Source organism: Trichechus manatus, unplaced genomic scaffold (assembly GCF_000243295.1).
Source record: "Trichechus manatus latirostris isolate Lorelei unplaced genomic scaffold, TriManLat1.0 scaffold00026, whole genome shotgun sequence".
NCBI classification, from domain to species: Eukaryota; Metazoa; Chordata; class Mammalia; order Sirenia; family Trichechidae; genus Trichechus; species Trichechus manatus.
The window spans coordinates 22,958,111-22,976,769 of NW_004443962.1; the positions used below are offsets into that span (position 1 = coordinate 22,958,111).

Consider the following 18,659-nt stretch of genomic DNA (forward strand, 5'->3'; position numbering starts at 1 on the left):
TTAAGGGGTTGTATGTAAGGCGGCTCGTGACATAGTAAATACTTAAGGGGTTGTATGTAAGGCGGCTCGTGACATAGTAAATACTTAAAGTGTAACCGCTAGCCTAGCACTGCCCCAGGAAAGGAGGGAATGACTGATGATCTGGTCGTGATCTCTTTGTTCAGCATTTAGGAAGAGATGTGGCATGGAAGACATGGAGAAGAGAAGAAGGATGGGACCGCAGAATTTAAAATGACGACATGTTTTCTGATATGTTAATCACAGTCCCTTTCCTTCATAACTTACGAATGTTTGTAGTTGGATGACACAGTTAGATTCACCCATTCTTTAAACTTTTCACTCACCAGCAGGTAACTGCTTTTTACAAGATACAGAGATACCCATCCCCCTTCTCACTCTGCTAGTCCTCTGAGACCCTCTGATAATCAGTTGTTGCTGTTGTTGATAGGGCTCACTCAGAAAGAGGAAGTGCTTTATTAGCATCATGTATGCCACTGGCTGTGAACATCCCCAAGATGTGTGAACACCTCTGGGAGAGCACTAGAAGCTGCTGGGCAGCCCTTCTTGACAGCATCTCTCCCTTATCACTGTGGGAGAAGCAGGGGAGCATGCTGCTTAAGAGTGCTGACTCTGGAGCGCCAGATAGCCTGCGACAGAGTCCTGGCTCTTGCCACTAACTGGCAACCTTTCCTTTGGCAAGTTGTTTGTTTAATCTCTCTGTGCCTCAGTTTCCTCATTTGTAAGACAGGGATAATATCAAAATCCCTACCTCAAAGTGTTGTTGAAGATATTAAATGAGATAACAGACATACCTAGAGCATTGTAAAGGCTCAATAAATGTTGGTTGTCATTGTAATTGTTACTATTATTTAATGTTGTTAAGGTGAAGGCATTGATTGTTCAGTGGTAGAATTTTTGCCTTCCATGAGGAAGACTCAGCTTCGATTCCCAACCAATGAACCTCATGTGCAGCCACCACCTATCTGTCAGTGGAGGCTTGTGAGTTGCTATGATGTTAAACAGGTTTCAGTGGAGCTTTCAGACTAAGACAGACTAGGAAAAAAGATTTCATGATTTGCTTCTGAAAATGAGCCAATAAAAACCCTAGGCATCACAATGGTCCAGTCCACAACTAATCATGGGGATAGTGTAGGACCAGGCAGTGTTTCCTGCTGTTGTGCATGGGTCCCCATGAGTTAGGGGCCGACTCAACAGCCAGCTAACAACAACAACAATACCGTAAGAAAGAAACTCCACTGGGAAAAAAGTCTCTCCAAATTAGACCTGTGAGCCTGAACAGAGAAAAACTCAGGCTTTGAGGGAGAGGTGTGATAAATATTTAACAGAAAGTCCCTTACAAAAGTTTTAGTGAGGAAAAATGGCTAAGATGTATTTTAAAGATACTAAAAGTTAACTCATTGAGCCTCTGTGGAGTTAGACATTTGGCACTTCTATGGATGTGTAAAATAATCTGCTACTTCCACCTAACAACAACAACAAAATACCCTGCCCCCACGCATCTGTCAGTTGTTCTACTGTGGTGGCTTGCATGTTGCTGTGATGCTGGAAGCTATGACACTGGTATTCAAATAACAGCAGGGTCACCCATGGCAGACAGGTTTCAGCTGAACTTCCAGACTAGGAAGAAGGCCCTGGCAGTCTACTTCTGAAAAGAATTAGCCAGTGAAAACCTTACAAATAGCACTGGAATACTGTCTGATATAGTGTCATAAAATGAGCCTCTCAGGTTGGAAGGCACTCAAAATACGACTGGGGAAGAGCTGTATCCTCAAAGTAGAGTCGACCTTAATGATGTTGAGGGAGTCAAGCTTTCAGGACCTTCATTTGCTGATGTGGCATGACTCAAGATGAGAAGAAACAGTTACAAACATCCATTAATAATCAAAACGTGGAATGTACAAAGTATGAATCCAGGAAAGTGGAAATCATCAAAAATGAAACAGAACACATAAACATCAACATCCTAGGCATTAGTGAGCTGAAATGGACTGGTATTGGCCAATTTGAATTGGACAATCATATAGTCTACCATGCTGGGATTGACAACTTGAAGAGGAATGGCATTGCATTCACAGTCAAAAAGAACATTTCAAGATCTATCCTGAAGTTCAGTGCTGTCAGTGATAGGATAGTATCCATATGCCTACAAGGAAGACCAGTTAATATGACTATTATTCAAATTTACACACCAAACACTAAGGCCAAAGATGAAGAAACTAAAGATTTTCACCAACTTCTGCAGTCTGAAATCGATCGAACATGAAACAAGACGCATTGATAATTACTGGTGATTAGAATGCAAAAGTTGGAAACAAAGAAAAAGGATCCATAGTTGGAAAATATGACCTTGGTGATAGAAACAATGCTGGAGATTGTGTGATAGAATTTTGCAAGACCAACGACTTCTTCATTGCAAATACCTTTTTTCTACAACATAAACAGCGATTATACACGTGGACCTCACCTGATGGAATATGCAGGAATCAAATTGACTACATCTGTGGAAAGAGACAATGGAAAAGCTCAATATCATCAGTTACAACAAGGCTAGGGGCCAACTGAAGAACAGACCATCAATTCCTCATACACGAGTTCAAGCTGAAGCTGAAGAAAATTAGAATAAGTCTACAGAGTCAAAGTACGACCTTGAGTATATCCCACCTGAATTTAGAGATCATCTCAAGAATAGATTTGACGTGTTAAACACTAACGACAGAAGACCAGATGAGTTGTGGAATGACATCAAGGACTTCATACATGAAGAAAGCAAGAGATCATTAAAAAGATAGGAAAGAAACAAAAGACCAAAATGGATGTCAGAAACTCTGAAACTTGCTCTCAAACATTGAGTAGCTAAAGCAAAGGGAAGAAATGATGAAGTAAAAGAGCTGAACAGGAGATTTCAAAGAGTGGCTCAAGAAGACAAAGTAAAGTATTATAATGACATGTGCAAAGTCCTGGAATTAGAAAACCAAAAGTGAAGAATACACTCAGCATTTCTCAAGCTGAAAGAACTGAAGAAAAAATTCAAGCTTCAAGTTGCAATAGTGAAGTATTCTACAGAGAAAATATTAAATGACACAGGAAGCATCAAAAGAAGATAGAAGCAATACACAGAAGTCATATACCAAAAGAATTGGTTGGACATTCAACCATTTCAGGAGGTAGCATATGATCAGGAACTGATGGTACTGAAGGAAGAAGTCCAAGCTGCACTGAAGGCATTGGCAAAATACAAGGCTGCAGGAATTGACGGAATACCAATTGAGATGTTTCAGCAAACAGATGCAGTGCTGGAAGTGCTCACTCATCTATGCCAAGAAATTTGGAAGACAGCTAACTGGCCAACAGATCCATATTTATGCCTATTCCCAAGAAGGTGATCCCACTGAATGTGGGAATTATCGAAAAATATCATTAATATCACACGCAAGTAAAATTTTGCTGAAAATCATTCAAAAACAGTTGCAGCAGTACATCAACAGGGAACTGCCAGAAATTCAAGTCGGATTCAGAAGAGAACGTGGACCAGGGATATCATTGCTGATGTCAGATGGATCATGGCTGAAAGCAGAGAATACCAGAAAGATGTTTACCTGTGTTTTATTGACTATGCAAAAGCATTTGACTATGTGGATCATAACAAATTATGGATAACATTGTGAAGAATGGGAATTCTAGAACACTTAATTGTCCTCATGAGGAACCTGTACATAGATCAAGAAGCAGTCGTTCAGACAGAACAAGGGGACACTGCGTGGTTTAAAGTCAGGAAAGGTGCGCATCAGGGTTGTATCCTTTCACCATACTTATTAAATCTGTATGCTGGACTACATGAAGAAGAACAGGGCATCAGGATTGAAGGAAGACTCATTAACAACCTGTGATATGCAGATGACACAACCTTGCTTGCTGAAAGTGAAGAGGACTTGAAGCACTTGAAGATCAAAGACCACAGCCTTCAGTATGGATTATACCTCAACATAAAGAAAATAAAAATCCTCACAACTTGACCAATAAGCAACATCATGATAAATGGAGAAAAGATTGAAGTTATCAAGGATTTCATTTTACTTGGATCTACCATCAACACCCATGGAAGCAGCAGTCAAGAATTAAATGATGCATTGCATTGGGAAAATATGCTGCAAAAGATCTCTTTAAAGTGTTAAAAAGCAAAGATGTCACCTTGCAGAATAAGGTGTACCTAACCCAAGCCATGGTGTTTTCAATCACCTCATATGCATGTGAAAGCTGGACAATGAATAAGGAAGACCAAAGAAGAATCGATTCCTCTGAATTATGGTGTTGGCAAAGAATATTGAATATACCATGGACTGCCAGAAGAACAAACAAATCTGTCTTGGAAGAAGTACAGCCAGAATGCTCCTTAGAAGCAAGGATGGCAAGACTTCATCTCACATACTTTGGACATGTTATCAGGAAGGATCAGTCCCTGGAGAAGGACATCATGCTTGGTAAAGTAGAGGGTCAGGGAAAAAGAAGAAGACCCTCAACAAAGATTGACACAGTGACTACAACAATGGGCTCAGGCATAACAAAGATTGTGAGGATGGTGCAGGACCAGGCAGTGTTTTGTTCTGTTGTGCATAGGGTCACTATGAGTTGGAATCGACTTGATGGTACCTAACAACAACAACAAAATAACCTGGTACTTCCAGTTACTCAGGCCAAACCTGGGAGTCGTCGTTGAGTCCTCACTTTCTTTCACACACAAATCCTATCCACTAGGAAGCCCTGCTGGCTCTACCTTATTATCTATTACAAATTTGAACACTTTCCACTAACAGTCTGTCTTAGTTCCTTAGTGCTGCTGTACCAGAAATACCACAAGTGTGTGACTTTAAAAGAACAAAAATTTATTTTCTCACAGCTGAGAAGGCTAGAAGTCCAAATTCAGAGCATTGATTATAGGGGAAGGCTCACTTTGTTGGCTCTGGGGGAAGATCCTTGTCTCAGCTTCTGTAGCCTTGGCATTTCTCAGTTCCTTGGCCATCTTCATGGGGCATCTGTCTTCCCCACATGCCTCTCCCGCCCCCATTTGTGCTCACTTCTGTGTCTTATCTGCTCTTTTTATAACTCAGAAGTGATCAGGCTGAGGACACACCCTACACTGATATGGCCTTATTAACATAACAAAGAAAATCCTATTCTCCAATGAGAATACATCTACAGGTTAGGGTTCCAGCACATATTTTGGGCGGACAGAATTCAATCCATAATAGTTTCCTCATTGGTTTCCCTACTTTTGCCTGCTCCCACTGGCCCTTCGATCTAGTCCTAGCACAGCAACCAAAGGGGTTCCATGAAAACATAGTCAGGTCACATCACTCCTGCATTCAGAACCCTGCCAGGGATCCCCCTCCCACTTAGAGTAAAAGCCAAGGTCCTTGCAACGCGACATGGCCCACATGATCTGGTCACCCACCCATTCTCTCTCTGACGTCCTGCTATTCTGTCCTCACCTGTTCTCCAGCCCCACCGGTTCCCTGCCTTTCCTCAAAAATGTCAGGCACACTCCCACTTCAGGCCTTTGCACTGGTTTGTTCCTCTGCCTGGAAAAGTCTTCCCCCAAATATCCACATGGTTACTGCCTCAAATGTCACCTTTTCAGTGAGGGCTCCCCTGACAAACCAATTCAAAATTTCACACACATCCCTCCCCAGAACTCCTGGTTCTCCAGGACCATGCTCGACTTTTTCCTTTTTCCACAGCTCTTTTCACTTTCTAGCTTTATACATAAAGTACTTATTATGTTTATGGTGCCCTGGTGGCACAGTGGTTAAGAGCTCGGCCACTAACCTAAAGATTGGCAGTTCAGGGTTTCTCCTTGGAAACCCTGTGGGGCAGTTCTACTCTGTCCTATAGGGTCGCTATGAGTCGGGAACCCACTCAATGGCAACGGGTTTGGTTTTTTGGTTTATTATGTTTATTATCTATTATTTATCTCCACTACCTGAATGAAAGCTCCATTAGGGCAAGGATCTTTGTTTTATTTACTGATATTATCCTAAGTGCTTAGAATGGTGCTTGGTACATAGTGTTCAATAAATATTCATAAGTGAATGATTGATCTTTAATTCATTATGTTTGATCTTTAATTATAAGCTCCTCCCTGAGTGCAAAAATGTCTACCTCTTCAAGATGTTTTGGTTAGTGTATCTATGAGCAAATGATCAATTTTGAATGAATAAAAGGTTCTGGCTTTTTTTTTTTTTTAAAGAGAATCTAGATTGGAGGCTGGCCTTTCCTGAAGCTCTTCTCTCCCACTGCCTCACATTTTTTTGGGATCAGAGTGGAATACATCTCAGGCCGATATTCCTTTTCCCAAGCATGTCCCTCATGGTTCTAGATTTGGAGACTCTTCTCAATGTAGGGAGTCCCTAAGTGGTGCAAATGGTTAACATGCTGGGATGCTAACTGAAATGTTGGCAGTTCGAGTTCACCCAGAAGTGTCTTGGAAGGAAGACCTGGTGATCTATTTCTGGAAAAAAAAATCAGCCATTGAAAACCCTCTGGAGCACATTTCTACTCTGACACACACAGGGTCACCACGATTCAGAATCTACTCAATGCCAACTGGTGGTTTCAGTGTAAACACCCTCCTTCAACTGGTTCTTCTTCCCTAACTCTTTCCCTCATGACGCAGAATTTATGAAGACGGCCATTTAAAATGTTAATACCCCTGAGAGGAATCACTTCACATCTTTTTGTGAATACTTTACTTATCAATCAATACCTGGCAAAGGTTATCTGACACAGCTAAAGGCAAGAAGTAACAGACTATTCTTGAAGTGACCAGCACCACCACCACCAGTTGTCATTAAGTGGATTCCGACTCATGGTGATCCCCATGTGTGCAGAGTAGAACGGCTGCATAGGGTTTTCAAGGCTGTAATCTTTCAGAAGTAGAATACCAGGTCTTTCTTCTGAGGCATCTGTGGAGGGACTTGAATAACCATGTTTTCAGTTAGCAGCCAAGTGCTTAACCATTTACTCCATCCTGGGACTGAAGGTGACTACCAAAAAATCAAACCCGTTGGCATTGAGTCTCTTCTGAATTGTGACCCCATATGACATAGTAGAACTGCCCCGTAGGTTTTCAAAGGAGCAGCTGGTGGATTTGAACCTCTGACCTTTTGGTTAGCAGCAGAGCTCTTAACCACTGCACAACCAGGGCTAGGACAGTAAAAACAGACTCTGTGGGAGATAAGAAAATGGTATCAACCAACTTGTCCCATTTCACAACTCTGCCTTGGGCCGGTTCTGGCTAGATCATTCAAAGTCACCTTAGTTGCCAAACAGGTTGCCAAACAAATTTTAAATATTTGGCAGGTGTTCATCCTAGTTCAAAGGTGCCCAGAAGGGCCCTTGAAGCTATCCTAGAGCCCAGGAACCAGTTTGTGTGTGTCTAATATTCCAAACAATCTATGCCTTCTAGCTAAGAGCTCTGGATTGAGCTGTCTTGTGGGTGCTGTGTGCCATCGAGTTGATTCTGACTCATTGTGACCCTATAGGACAGAGTAGAACTGTCCCATAGGGTTTCCTAGGTTGTAATCTTTACGGGAGAAGATCGCCAGGTCTTTTCTCCCACAGAGTTGCTGGGTGGGTTCGAACAGCCAACCTTTCAGTTAGCAGCATAGAGCTTAACCATTGTGCCGCCAGGGCTCCTACCAAGCTGTCTTACAGCTAGTGATATAGAAAAAGGAGAAAGAGCTAGGTTATTGCCCTTTGGAAGCTTGTCTTGGGTTTCCCTCCTACCTGGCACTTCTTCTCCCACAGGGTTTGCAGCGTTATACTCTCCACACTGCAGGCTGGGCACAGCTTGTTTCCAAAAGCCTCCTGGATCCTAAGAACCAGGTGTCTGTGATGGGCTTCATCCATGGCATAGAAGTGGTTGAAATCCAGGAAGATAATCTCTTGGGGGTGCTGTGTCAGAAATGAGTCAATCTCCATCAGCCCATCCCAGACCTTGATGCCAAAAAGCCCATGGATGAAGTAGATCTCCTGGTCAGCGTGCCCAGGCTTGGAGGACACACGCAGGTCAAAGTAGCGGATCCCAGCTTCCAGCTGCTCTCGAAATGTCAGGTTCTGCGTCACAGACCATTTCTTCATCAGCTTCTTTACCAAGGAGATCCTGGCAAGGCGTTTGATAGCTGGGGTTTGGTCAGGCCCCACTGGAGACTTTTCATCTACCCAGTAGCTGAATGAGTCGTGGGAGCCTACACAAGGCAACAAAGGTGAGGATAGTAGGTGAGACAGGAGCTGGGAAATTGATCAGCCAATTGATAAGAAAACAAAGTATATAAAGATCAAAGTTTATTAGTGGTTACCTGGGGCGGGTAGGAGGGAGGGGGAAAGGAAGACACAATGCTTAGGGGATGCTGAGATTCTGGTAAAGGTGATGCAAAAAATCCAAACAGTTAATGGTGATGGTTGAACAACATGATGAACGTAATTAATGTCACTGAACTGTACATGTGAAGATTGTAGAAATGGCAAATATTTTGTTACCTATGTATTTACCAAGATAAAAAAAAATATGGACAGAAAGAACCAAAATACACAAAATAATTGCAAAGTAACACTCAAAAAAATGTTCGAGCTTGCTAGAAATGAAATAAACACAAATAAAAGCAATGTAATCTAATTAGCCACTTATTAGGCGGGAATGATACTATAATACTTATATATTGCTAGTGAAAGGTAATAAATACCCTTTTGGAAAGCTAGTTAGAAATATGCTTAGAAATAGGAGCTTTAAAATATCCATACTTTTGATATAGTATTTTCATTTCAGGAAAGCTATTCTGAGGAAATAAAATCTAACATTTGGAAAAACAAAGATGTTTGCTGAAGAATATTCCTAATAGAGACAAACTGGAGGTTGCTGGAGTATCCTGCATAGAGGAACGCTGAATTATGGCATATCTATGTATTCCTTAGTCCTGAAACAAAGGATATGAAAACTATATGTCTATATTGATGATGCTTATAAAATTAAATGAGATAGGCAGAATTTAAAAAACTGCCTTCTTTTTATACTATTGCATATACTATTTTACCACTGGAAAAATCTGAGTCAGTAGGAATGGTTACTTGACAGATCAGATAAACATTTTGAAGGTCTTAACACTGGTTAGTTACATCGCCCTCTTTTCTGGACTCAAGGAGCCCTGGTGGCACAATGGTTAAGCACTCGGCTGCTAACTGAAAGGTCGTCGGTCTGAACCCACCAGCTGCTCTGTGGGAGAAATATGTGGTAATATGCTCCTATAAGGATTGGGAAGTTTATGGGTCAGTTCAACTCTGTCCTACAGGGTCTCTATGAGTTGGAATTGACTCACCGGCAATGGGTTTGTTTTTGTTTTTGTTTTCTGAACTCATATCTTGATAAGCCAAAACTGGTATTAAATTATCTGCACGTTCTGCTCCCCTGCCTTAAAGAACAGAAGGCTGAGGATCCTCCTTGACACTGAGATTACCTTATTGTTATAAAGCGTGAGTGGCCACAACAGATAAATTTCTAACTATGCCGAGAAAAATAGTCCAATTATAACTATTTTTAAGGTGAAGATTATCTTTAACAAATCTCTCTCATTTTGTCACTGGTTCCTCTCCAATGTCAGCCGTTACTGTGCTTATATCCAGTAACTCATGCAGTAGGCTGGGTGGGTTAGCTCTGTAACTGGCTCTGAGATCAAGGGACTCCACACACGTGGTTGCACTTTGCAAGCAAATCTAGGAGGAAAAAGCCCTTGTTCTTACCATGACCACCTATATTAAGACGACAATTCCTGTACTTACATGAGTTGATTGCCACCAGTTATATTCTTCCTACTAAATTTCAGAGTAGGCATTTCATATATAATACTGAATTTTTTTAAATTCTACTCTTTGGAATTTCTTGAAAATAAATCATTCTGTGATGGCTTTACTGTTTTATCTTTGCAGAAATAAGGTGGAAAAAAAAAGGCGACAAATGATGCTTTATTTTTATGTAGCATCTAGGCCAAGAAGGATATTCAGTAAGTATTCAAACAATATATTCATTCTTAGGCAAAGTGAATTTTGCAAATGAGAAAATTACTAACATATTTCAGGTATAATAACAAATGCCTTCCCTAATGAAAATGTGGAGCAGATCCCCCTGGATTTTCCACATTGGTTATCTCTGCTAATGAGACTGAGTGGATGCCTCCCTGATGCTCTGTTTCCTTTGGCTGTACAGAAACAGGACATTTTCATACCTCCTCATTGAGAGATTTATTATGAATACATTATATATAGATGGTGAACAGTCAGCTCTCTCTTCTTTTTAAATTGTATTAACAGCCCGGCTGTTCAGGATTGAGTGTGTAATGTACTTCGAGCCACCTACTGAACTTAATTCTTCTCTAGCCATCAGGGAATAGCCATTACCTAAGCACTGAGGAGAGAGGAATTCCCTCTGGTGTCCTCTTGTTGGTGCTGTGCCAGTTTCATCTCCAGAGAAAGATGTGCTAATAACCTCCAACACTTTCTGCAGTGTCTGAGGACTGTGCAGAAATGTGACAGAGATGGGGCCCCAGGGACCATCCCTGTTCATCCCATAGAAGAGGGAAAGCATGCACATTCCCTGGAATATGAATCTCTCGTTACCTCTTTGCTTCCTGGTTCAACTTCCCTGGCCCTGCCTCATCCTTTCTGACACCCTGTGCACTGTCCCAACCCTTACAAGACAATAGAGCAGATTGTTTGCAGAATGTTTCATAGCGGTTGTCCTAACTATGCCTACAGTAGTCAACCATCATTCATTAATCACTATCAATATTTTGACTACTTATTTTTTCCCAAAGCTGTTCCTCATATAGAGTGACTGAAATAACATTCAACTACTTAAGTGCATTTAACTATTTCTTTTTGGAAAAATGGATTAAAAATCCCCTTCTCTCTTCTGTACGTAGATATTTACAGACCTGTAAATATTTACAATCTGTAAGTAATGCTTATAATATATCAGATAAACATTCACTACATATGTATATATTAATATATATAAATAATATTTTAAACACCCTAAGGTAGTAGGTTAGACAGTGTCCCTTAAAGATCCATGCCCATCTGGAACCTCAGAATGTGATCTTATTTGGAAATAGTGTTTTTGCAGACATAATTAGTTAAGATGGGACAATACTAGATTATGGTAGGCCCTAAATCCAATGACTGATTTCCTTATAAGAAGAGGATAGGACACACAGAAACACACAGAGAAGATGGTCATGTGAAGATGGAGGGACAGATTGGAGTAATGCTGCCACAAGCTCAGGAATGTCTGGTGTCACCAGAATCTGGAAGAGGCATTGAATGAGCCTTCTCTAGACTTTCAGGGGGAGCATGACCCAGCTGACAACTTGATTTTGGACTTCTACCCCTGTCTTATTCATCTAGTGTTGATATAACAGAAATACCACAAGCAGATGGCTTTAACAAAGAGAAATTTATTCTCTCACAGTCCAGTAGGCTACAAGTCCAAATTCAGGACTTCAGCTCCAGGAGAAGGCTTTCTGTCTCTGTCAGCTCTGGAGGAAAGTCCTTGTGATGCATCAGTCTTCCCTTGGTCTAGGAGCATCTCAGCGCAGGAACCTCAGTTCCAAAGGATGAGCTCTGCTCCCAGCACTGCTTTCTTGGTGGTATGAGGTTCCCATGTGTCTCTGCTTGCTTCTCTCTTTTATATCTCAAAAGAGATTGGCTTAAGACACTATCCAATCTTGTATACCTCATCACTATAACTGCTGCTAATCCATCTTATTAGATCATAGTGATAGAGTTTACAACACATAAGGAAATCACATCAAAATGGTACACAATCATACAATACTGGGAAACATGCCCAGCCAAGTTGACAGATATTTGGGGGGGACACAATACAATCCATGACACTCCACCCTTTAGCCCCCAAAAATTCATGTCCTTGCAACATGCAAAACATATTCATCTCATCATATCATAGCAAAGGTCTTAACTCCAAGTCCAAAATTCAAAAAATCCCTCTTTGTGAAATCTAGAATACAAGCTATCTGCCTCTAAAGGTACAGTGGCAGAACATGCACAAACTAGACATTTCCATTACAAATGGGAAAAATTGTAGGGAAAGAAGGGCTAACAGGCACCAAGCAAGTCAGCAGAACACATTACATTAGCTCTCAAGGCTTTGCAAATAATCCTGTTTTCTGAGACCATTCACACAATAGCCCTGCACTCTAGACTTTAGGTATTGGCCATACTATCCGGATTCTGAGTGGAAGCCCCTCAGCCCTGGGCTTCAACTCTGCCTTCCAGGCCCATTGGGACAGCAACTCTGCTCCCTCAGCTTTAGGCGCACCACTCTTCTAGTCCACCGGAGTGACAACTCCACCCTTAGAAACACCAGAGGCCATGGCTCCACCCTTTGAAACCCCAGAGGTCCTGGCCATACCTTTTGAGACTGGGGAAGCTTGGCTTTTTGTGTTCCTTGTCTCTTCAGCTTCTGCTTCTTGTGGCCTCTCGGCCCCTCGGGCCTCACGCCCGCATCTGCCCTGCTTGGGCAAGTGTTCCAAAGCTCTGTAGCTCCACCAGTAAGTGCCTGGAGGCAGCCCACTCCACCAAGAAGCCTCCAGCGCACAGGCACTTGGCTCTCTTGCTCCATGGGTTAGCTCCAGTGCTGTCTGGTGCTGGTCTCCTGGTTCTGCTACTGCTGGGTCCCTGCCGCTGCTGCTTCTCTCCTGCTTCTGGTCCTCTGCTGCTTCTGGTCCTCTATCCATTCACAGTTTCAAAACCACCTCCACATTTTAGGTATCTGTTAGAGCAGCACCCCACTCCCAGTACCAAATTCTGTCTTAGTCATCTACTGCTGCTGTAACAGAAATACCACAAGTGGCTGGCTTTAACAAGGAGGAGTTTATTCTCTCACAGTCCAATAGGCTACAAGTGCAAAGTCAGGGTATCAGCTCCAGGAGAAGGCTTTCTCTGTCTGTCGGCTCTGGAGGAAAGTCCTTGTGATGCATCAGTCTTCCCTTGGTCTGGGAGATTCTCTGTGCAGGAACCTCAGGTCCAAAGGACACACTCTGCCCTGGCACTGCTTTCTTGGTGGTATGAGGTTCCCATGTGTCTCTGCTTGCTTCTCTCTTTTATATCTCAAAAAAATTGGCTTAAGACGCAGTCAAATCTTGTATACCTCATCAGTATAACTGCTGCTAATCCATCTTATTAGATCATAGTGATTGAATTTACAACACATAAGGAAATCACATCAAAATGGTACACAATCATACAATACTGGGAAACATGCCCAGCCGAGTTGACAGATGTTTTCCGGGGACACAATTCAATCCATGACAACGCCCCAGAACAATATCATTAATATCACATGCAAGTAAAATTATGCTGGAGATCATTCAAAAATGTTGCAGCAGTACAATGACAGGCAACTGCCAGAAATTAAAGCTGGATTCAGAAGAGGAAGTGGAATGAGGGGTATCATTGCTGATGTCAGATGGATCTTGGCTGAAAGCAGAGAATGCCAGAAAGATGTTTACCTGTGTTTTATTGACTATGCAATGGCATTCGACTGTGTGGATCATAACAAATTATGGATATCACTGCAAAGAGTAGAAATTCCATAACGCTTAATTCTGCTCATGAGGAATCTGTACATAGACCAAGAGGCAGTCGTTCAAACAGAAAAAGGGGATACTGTGTGGTTTAACATCAGGAAAGGTGTGTGTTAGGGTTGTATCCTTTCACCATACTTATTCAATCAGTATGCTGAGTAAATAATCCAAGAAGCTGGACTATATGAAGAACAACACAGCATCAGGATTGAAGGAAGACTCATTAACAACCTGAGATATGTAGATGACACAACCTTGCTTGCAGAAAGTGAAGAGGACTTGAAGCACTGACTGATGAAGATCAAAGACCATGGCCTTCAGTATAGATTACATCTCCACCCAGCCACCTGGGGCAGCTGTCAGCCCCCTGCCTTGCTCCACACATAGCCCCCCACTGCAGCAAAGTACCTGTACCTGCTCCGAACACCCCTGAACAGCCCTGCCTGTCTAGGACTATTGGTTAGAGTCTGCACCACACACTCAGTGACCAACGACCTGGACACCTGTGCCACAACCCCACAAAAGTGAACAGACTTCTGGGCTCACACACCTAGTAGCTGCTCTGACCACCTGGAGACAGGATGTGAGAGCTTCAAAGATGCCAACAACCAAAGTAGCTCACACACCCAGCCTACTTGGGCATATCAAAACAAAACAAAACAAAAAGTCAGAACACAGTAAACAAACATACAATAAATAAATAAATATACTAACTTATTGATGCCTCAGAGACAATAGTCAATATCCAATCACATAAAGAAGCAGGTCAAGATGGCTCCAGCAAGCGGCCAAAATGAAGAACCAGGAAGCCTTCTGAAGGAAGATAAGGCAATGGAACTACCTGAGAAAAAATTCAAAAGACTAACATACAGAGCTCTCCAATAGATCAGGAAGGAGATCATGCAAAACACAGACCATGCGAAGGAACACATAAACAAACAATAGACGAATTCAGGAAAACAATACAAGAACAAAACGACAAAATTAACAGGCTGCTAGAAACCAGAGAGAGAGGGAGAGAGACAGCAACTAGAAATCCAAAAGATTAACAACAAAATTTCAGAATTAGACAGCTCAATAAAAGGTCATAGGAGCAGAATTGAGACAATGGAAGTCAGAATTGGTGATACTGAAGATAAATCCTTTGACACCAGTTTGAGGAAAAATTAGAAAAAAATAATAAAAAAAATGAAGAAGTTCTAAGAATTATGTGGGACACTATCAAGAGAAAAAAACCTATGAGTGATCACAGTATCAGAACGGGGTGGGGGGATAACAGAAAACACAGGGAGAATTGTTGAAGATTTGCTAGCAGAAAACTTCCCTGATATCATGAAAGACAAGAATATATTTATCCAAGAAGCTCAACAAACCCCATACAGGGTAGACCCCAAAAGAAAGTCACCAAGACATATAATCAAACTTGCCAAAACCAAAGACAAAGATACAATCTTGAGAGTAGCTAGGGCTAAAGGAAAAGTCACCTACAAAGGAAAACCAATAAGACTAAGCTCTGACTATTCAGCATAAACCATGCAGGCAAGAAGGCAATGGGATGACATATATAAAGCCTTGAAGGAAAAAAATTGCCAGCCAAAAATTATATATTCAGCAAAACTAAGTCTCAAATACAATGGCAAAATTAGGTCATTTCCAGATAAAGAGAGGTTAAGAGAATTTGTAAAAACCAAACCAAAATTACCTGAATGTGAAAGGGAGTCCTCCGGTTAGAGAACCAACAATATCAGACAACAACCCAAGACTAGGACACAGGACAGATTAACCAGTTATTAACCCACATGGAGAAGTCGCAAAAACAAGTAAAAGCTAAAAGACTGAAAATAGAGAACCAGAGATGTCAATATGTAAACAATGACAATGTCAAAACAAAAAAGACGGAAAAAACAGTGTAGTCATAGAACTTACATATGGAGACGAAGTTAAGGTGATATCAAGAAATAAAAGATTGACTTAAACTTATAAAAATGAAGGTAAATTGCAAGGTAACCACAAAGGTAGCTAACAAACCTACCCATCAAAATAAAAAAGATGAAAAACAAAGACTCAGCAAACACAAAATCAACAATAATGAAAAAGATGAAAAGAAAATACACAAAGAAAAAGAACTCAGCACAGAAAATTAAGGGGAACAAAGAAACTGTCAACACCACACACACACACGCACAAAATCAAAATGACAGCAGTAAACTCATACCTATCAATAATTACACTGAATGTAAATGGCCTAAATGCACCAATAAAGAGACAGACACTGGCAGAATGGATAAAAAAAAAATAAGATCTGTCTATAAGCTGTCTACAAGAGACACACCTTAGACAAAAAAACACAAACAAACCAAAACTCAAAGGATGGAAAAAAATATACCTAGCAAATAACAACCAAAAAAAGAGCAGAAGTGGCAATATCAATCTCCGAGAAAATAGACTTTAAAGCAAAATCCAGCACAAAGGATAAGGAAGGACACTATATAGTGATTAAAGGTTCAAAACTCCAGGAGGACATAATCATAATAAATATATATGCACCCAATCACAGGGCTCCAGAATACATAAAACAAGCTCTAACAGCATTGAAAAGAGAAATAGACAGCTCCACAATAATAGTGGGAGACTTCAACACACCAATTTTGGTGAAGGACAGAACATCTTGAAAGAAACTCAATAAAGATGTGGAAGATCTAAATGCTAAAATCAATCAACTTGACCTCATAGATATATACAGAACACTCCACCCAGCAGCAGCAAGGAACACATTCTTTACCAATGCACATGGAACATTCTCCAGAATAGACCACTATCTTAGTTATCTACTGCTGCTATAACAGAAATACCACACGTGGATGGCTTCAACAAACAGAAGTTTATTCTCTCATAGTCTAGTAGGGTAGAAGTCCAAATTCAGGACATCAGCTATGTGGCAAGGACATGAATTTGGGGGGTGCAAAGGGTGGAATGTCATGGATTGAACAGTGTCCCCCCGAAAACATCTGTCAACTTGGTTAGGCCATGATTCCCAGTATTGTGTGATTGTCCATCAGTTTGTCATCTGATGTGATTTTCCTATGTGTCGTAAATCCTACCTCTATGATGTTAATGAGGCAGGATTAGAGGCAGTCATGTTAATGAGGCAGGACTCAATCTACAAGATTAGGTTGTGTCTTAAGTCAATCTCTTGAGACATAAAAGAGAGAAACGAGCAGAGAAACAGGAGGGCCTCATACCACCAAGAAACAAGAGCCAGGAAAAATAGCACATCCTTTATACCCAGGTTCCTGCTCTGAGAAGCTCCTCAACTAGGAAAGATTGATGACAAGGACCTTCAACCACAGCCAACAGAGACAGAAACCCTTCTCCAGGAGCTGGCACCCTGAATTTGGACTTCTAACCTCCTAGACTGTAAGAGAATAAATTTCTCTTTGTTAAAGCCATCCACTTGTGGTATTTCTGTTATAGGAGCACTAGATAACTAAGATAACCACCTTTTAGGCCAAAACCAAGCTTTAACAGAATTCAAAACATCAAAATAATACAAAGCATCTTCTCTGACCATAATGCCATAGAAGTAGAAATCAGTTACAGAAACAGCAAGGGAATAAATCAAATACATGGAAACTGAACAACACCTTGCTTAAAAAGTACTAGGTTATAGAAGAAATCAAGAATGGAATAAAGAAATTCATAAAATCAAATGAGAATAAAAATACATCTTAACAAAACCTTTGGGACACAGCAAAAGCAGTGCTTAGAGGTCAATTTACGGCAATAAAAAGAAGAAATTAAAAGAAGGGCCAAAATCAAAACATTAACCCTACAACTTGAACAAATAGAGAGCAGCACAAGAAGCCGTTATAATAAAGGAAATAATAAAGATTGGAGGAGTAAAAAGGAAATAATAAAGATTAGAGCACAAATAAATGAAGTAGAGAATAGAAAAACAATTGAAAGAGTCAACAAGACCAAAAGTTGGTTCTTTGAAAAGATCTACAAAATCAACAAACTGGAGTACCGGCAAAATGGCGATCTAGGGAGAAGCACCACGCCGTCCCTCCACAGCAAAGATCCGAAAAACTAAGGTGAACAGAGAATATAACAATCCTGAAACCCTAAAACATCAAATGAAGAGATAAAGAACTCAGCCAAGCACCAAATGGAGAAAACTGACAGAGAAAGGAGAGTGAGGAGAGATTCATGCAGAGGTCCCCTACCAGCTAATGCAGTGCGGATCTGCCATCTTGGACTCCTATTGGAGACCAGCAAACAGGGGGTACAAGAAAGCAGCCTCACAGAGCTTCCAGCAGGAGACAAAACAACCGGTAATCGGGGATATACGCTTTCCCACACCCCACCCTTCTTCACCCCGATTCGGCCTCCTCTGCTTCTTGCAGCCACAGTCTCTTGACCGGGAAACAGCGCCTGCTTGGATTCCACACACCCAAATGGGTGGCTGTCTGAGTGCCATTTGTTGGCTGCTGGTGTTGCTTTTTTCCGCTTCTTTTTATTTCTTCCTTGCCTCTCACCACCTCCCCCTCCTTTCGTTCGAGTATCTCGCTCCGTGCACCATCTTTACTTCTTCCTGAAGGGCTGCAGAGCTCCGGTAATTTGTGATATATGCTTTCCCACTCTCTACCTTTCTTCACCCACACTCGGCCCCCTCTGCTTCCTACGGACACAGTCTCTTGTCCAGAAACACCAGTCCACACTAGCTGGCTCTCTGAGTGTCATTTGTTGGCTGCTAGTGTTGTTTTTTTTTTCCTGCTTCTTTTGATTTCTTACTTGCCTTTCGCCACCTCCCCCTCCCTTTGCTCAAGTACCTGGCTCTGTGCGCCATCTATGCTTCTTCCTGAGGGGTTGCGGAGCTCCGTTTGAGTGTGGAGCTGCTTCCCGGTTTGGGCTGCCACAGTGCTGGGATCCTGGGGCTTTTGTTCGTTTATTTGTTTTGAATTGTTTGTTTGTTTCCTTTTCCTT

General features: G+C 41.5%; 1 protein-coding gene across 2 annotated transcripts in view; it reads right to left on the reverse strand.

Moving 5' to 3' along the window:
• The window catches only part of PLCXD2 (phosphatidylinositol specific phospholipase C X domain containing 2), a 346,820-nt gene that overhangs the window by 219,187 nt on the left and 108,974 nt on the right, over window positions 1-18,659 (reverse strand). For both annotated transcript variants that reach the window (XM_012554760.2, XM_004373694.3), the window contains exon 2: window positions 7,804-8,264. In XM_012554760.2, coding sequence (XP_012410214.1) covers window positions 7,804-8,264 — 461 coding nt within the window. The remainder of the gene's footprint in view (window positions 1-7,803; window positions 8,265-18,659) is intronic.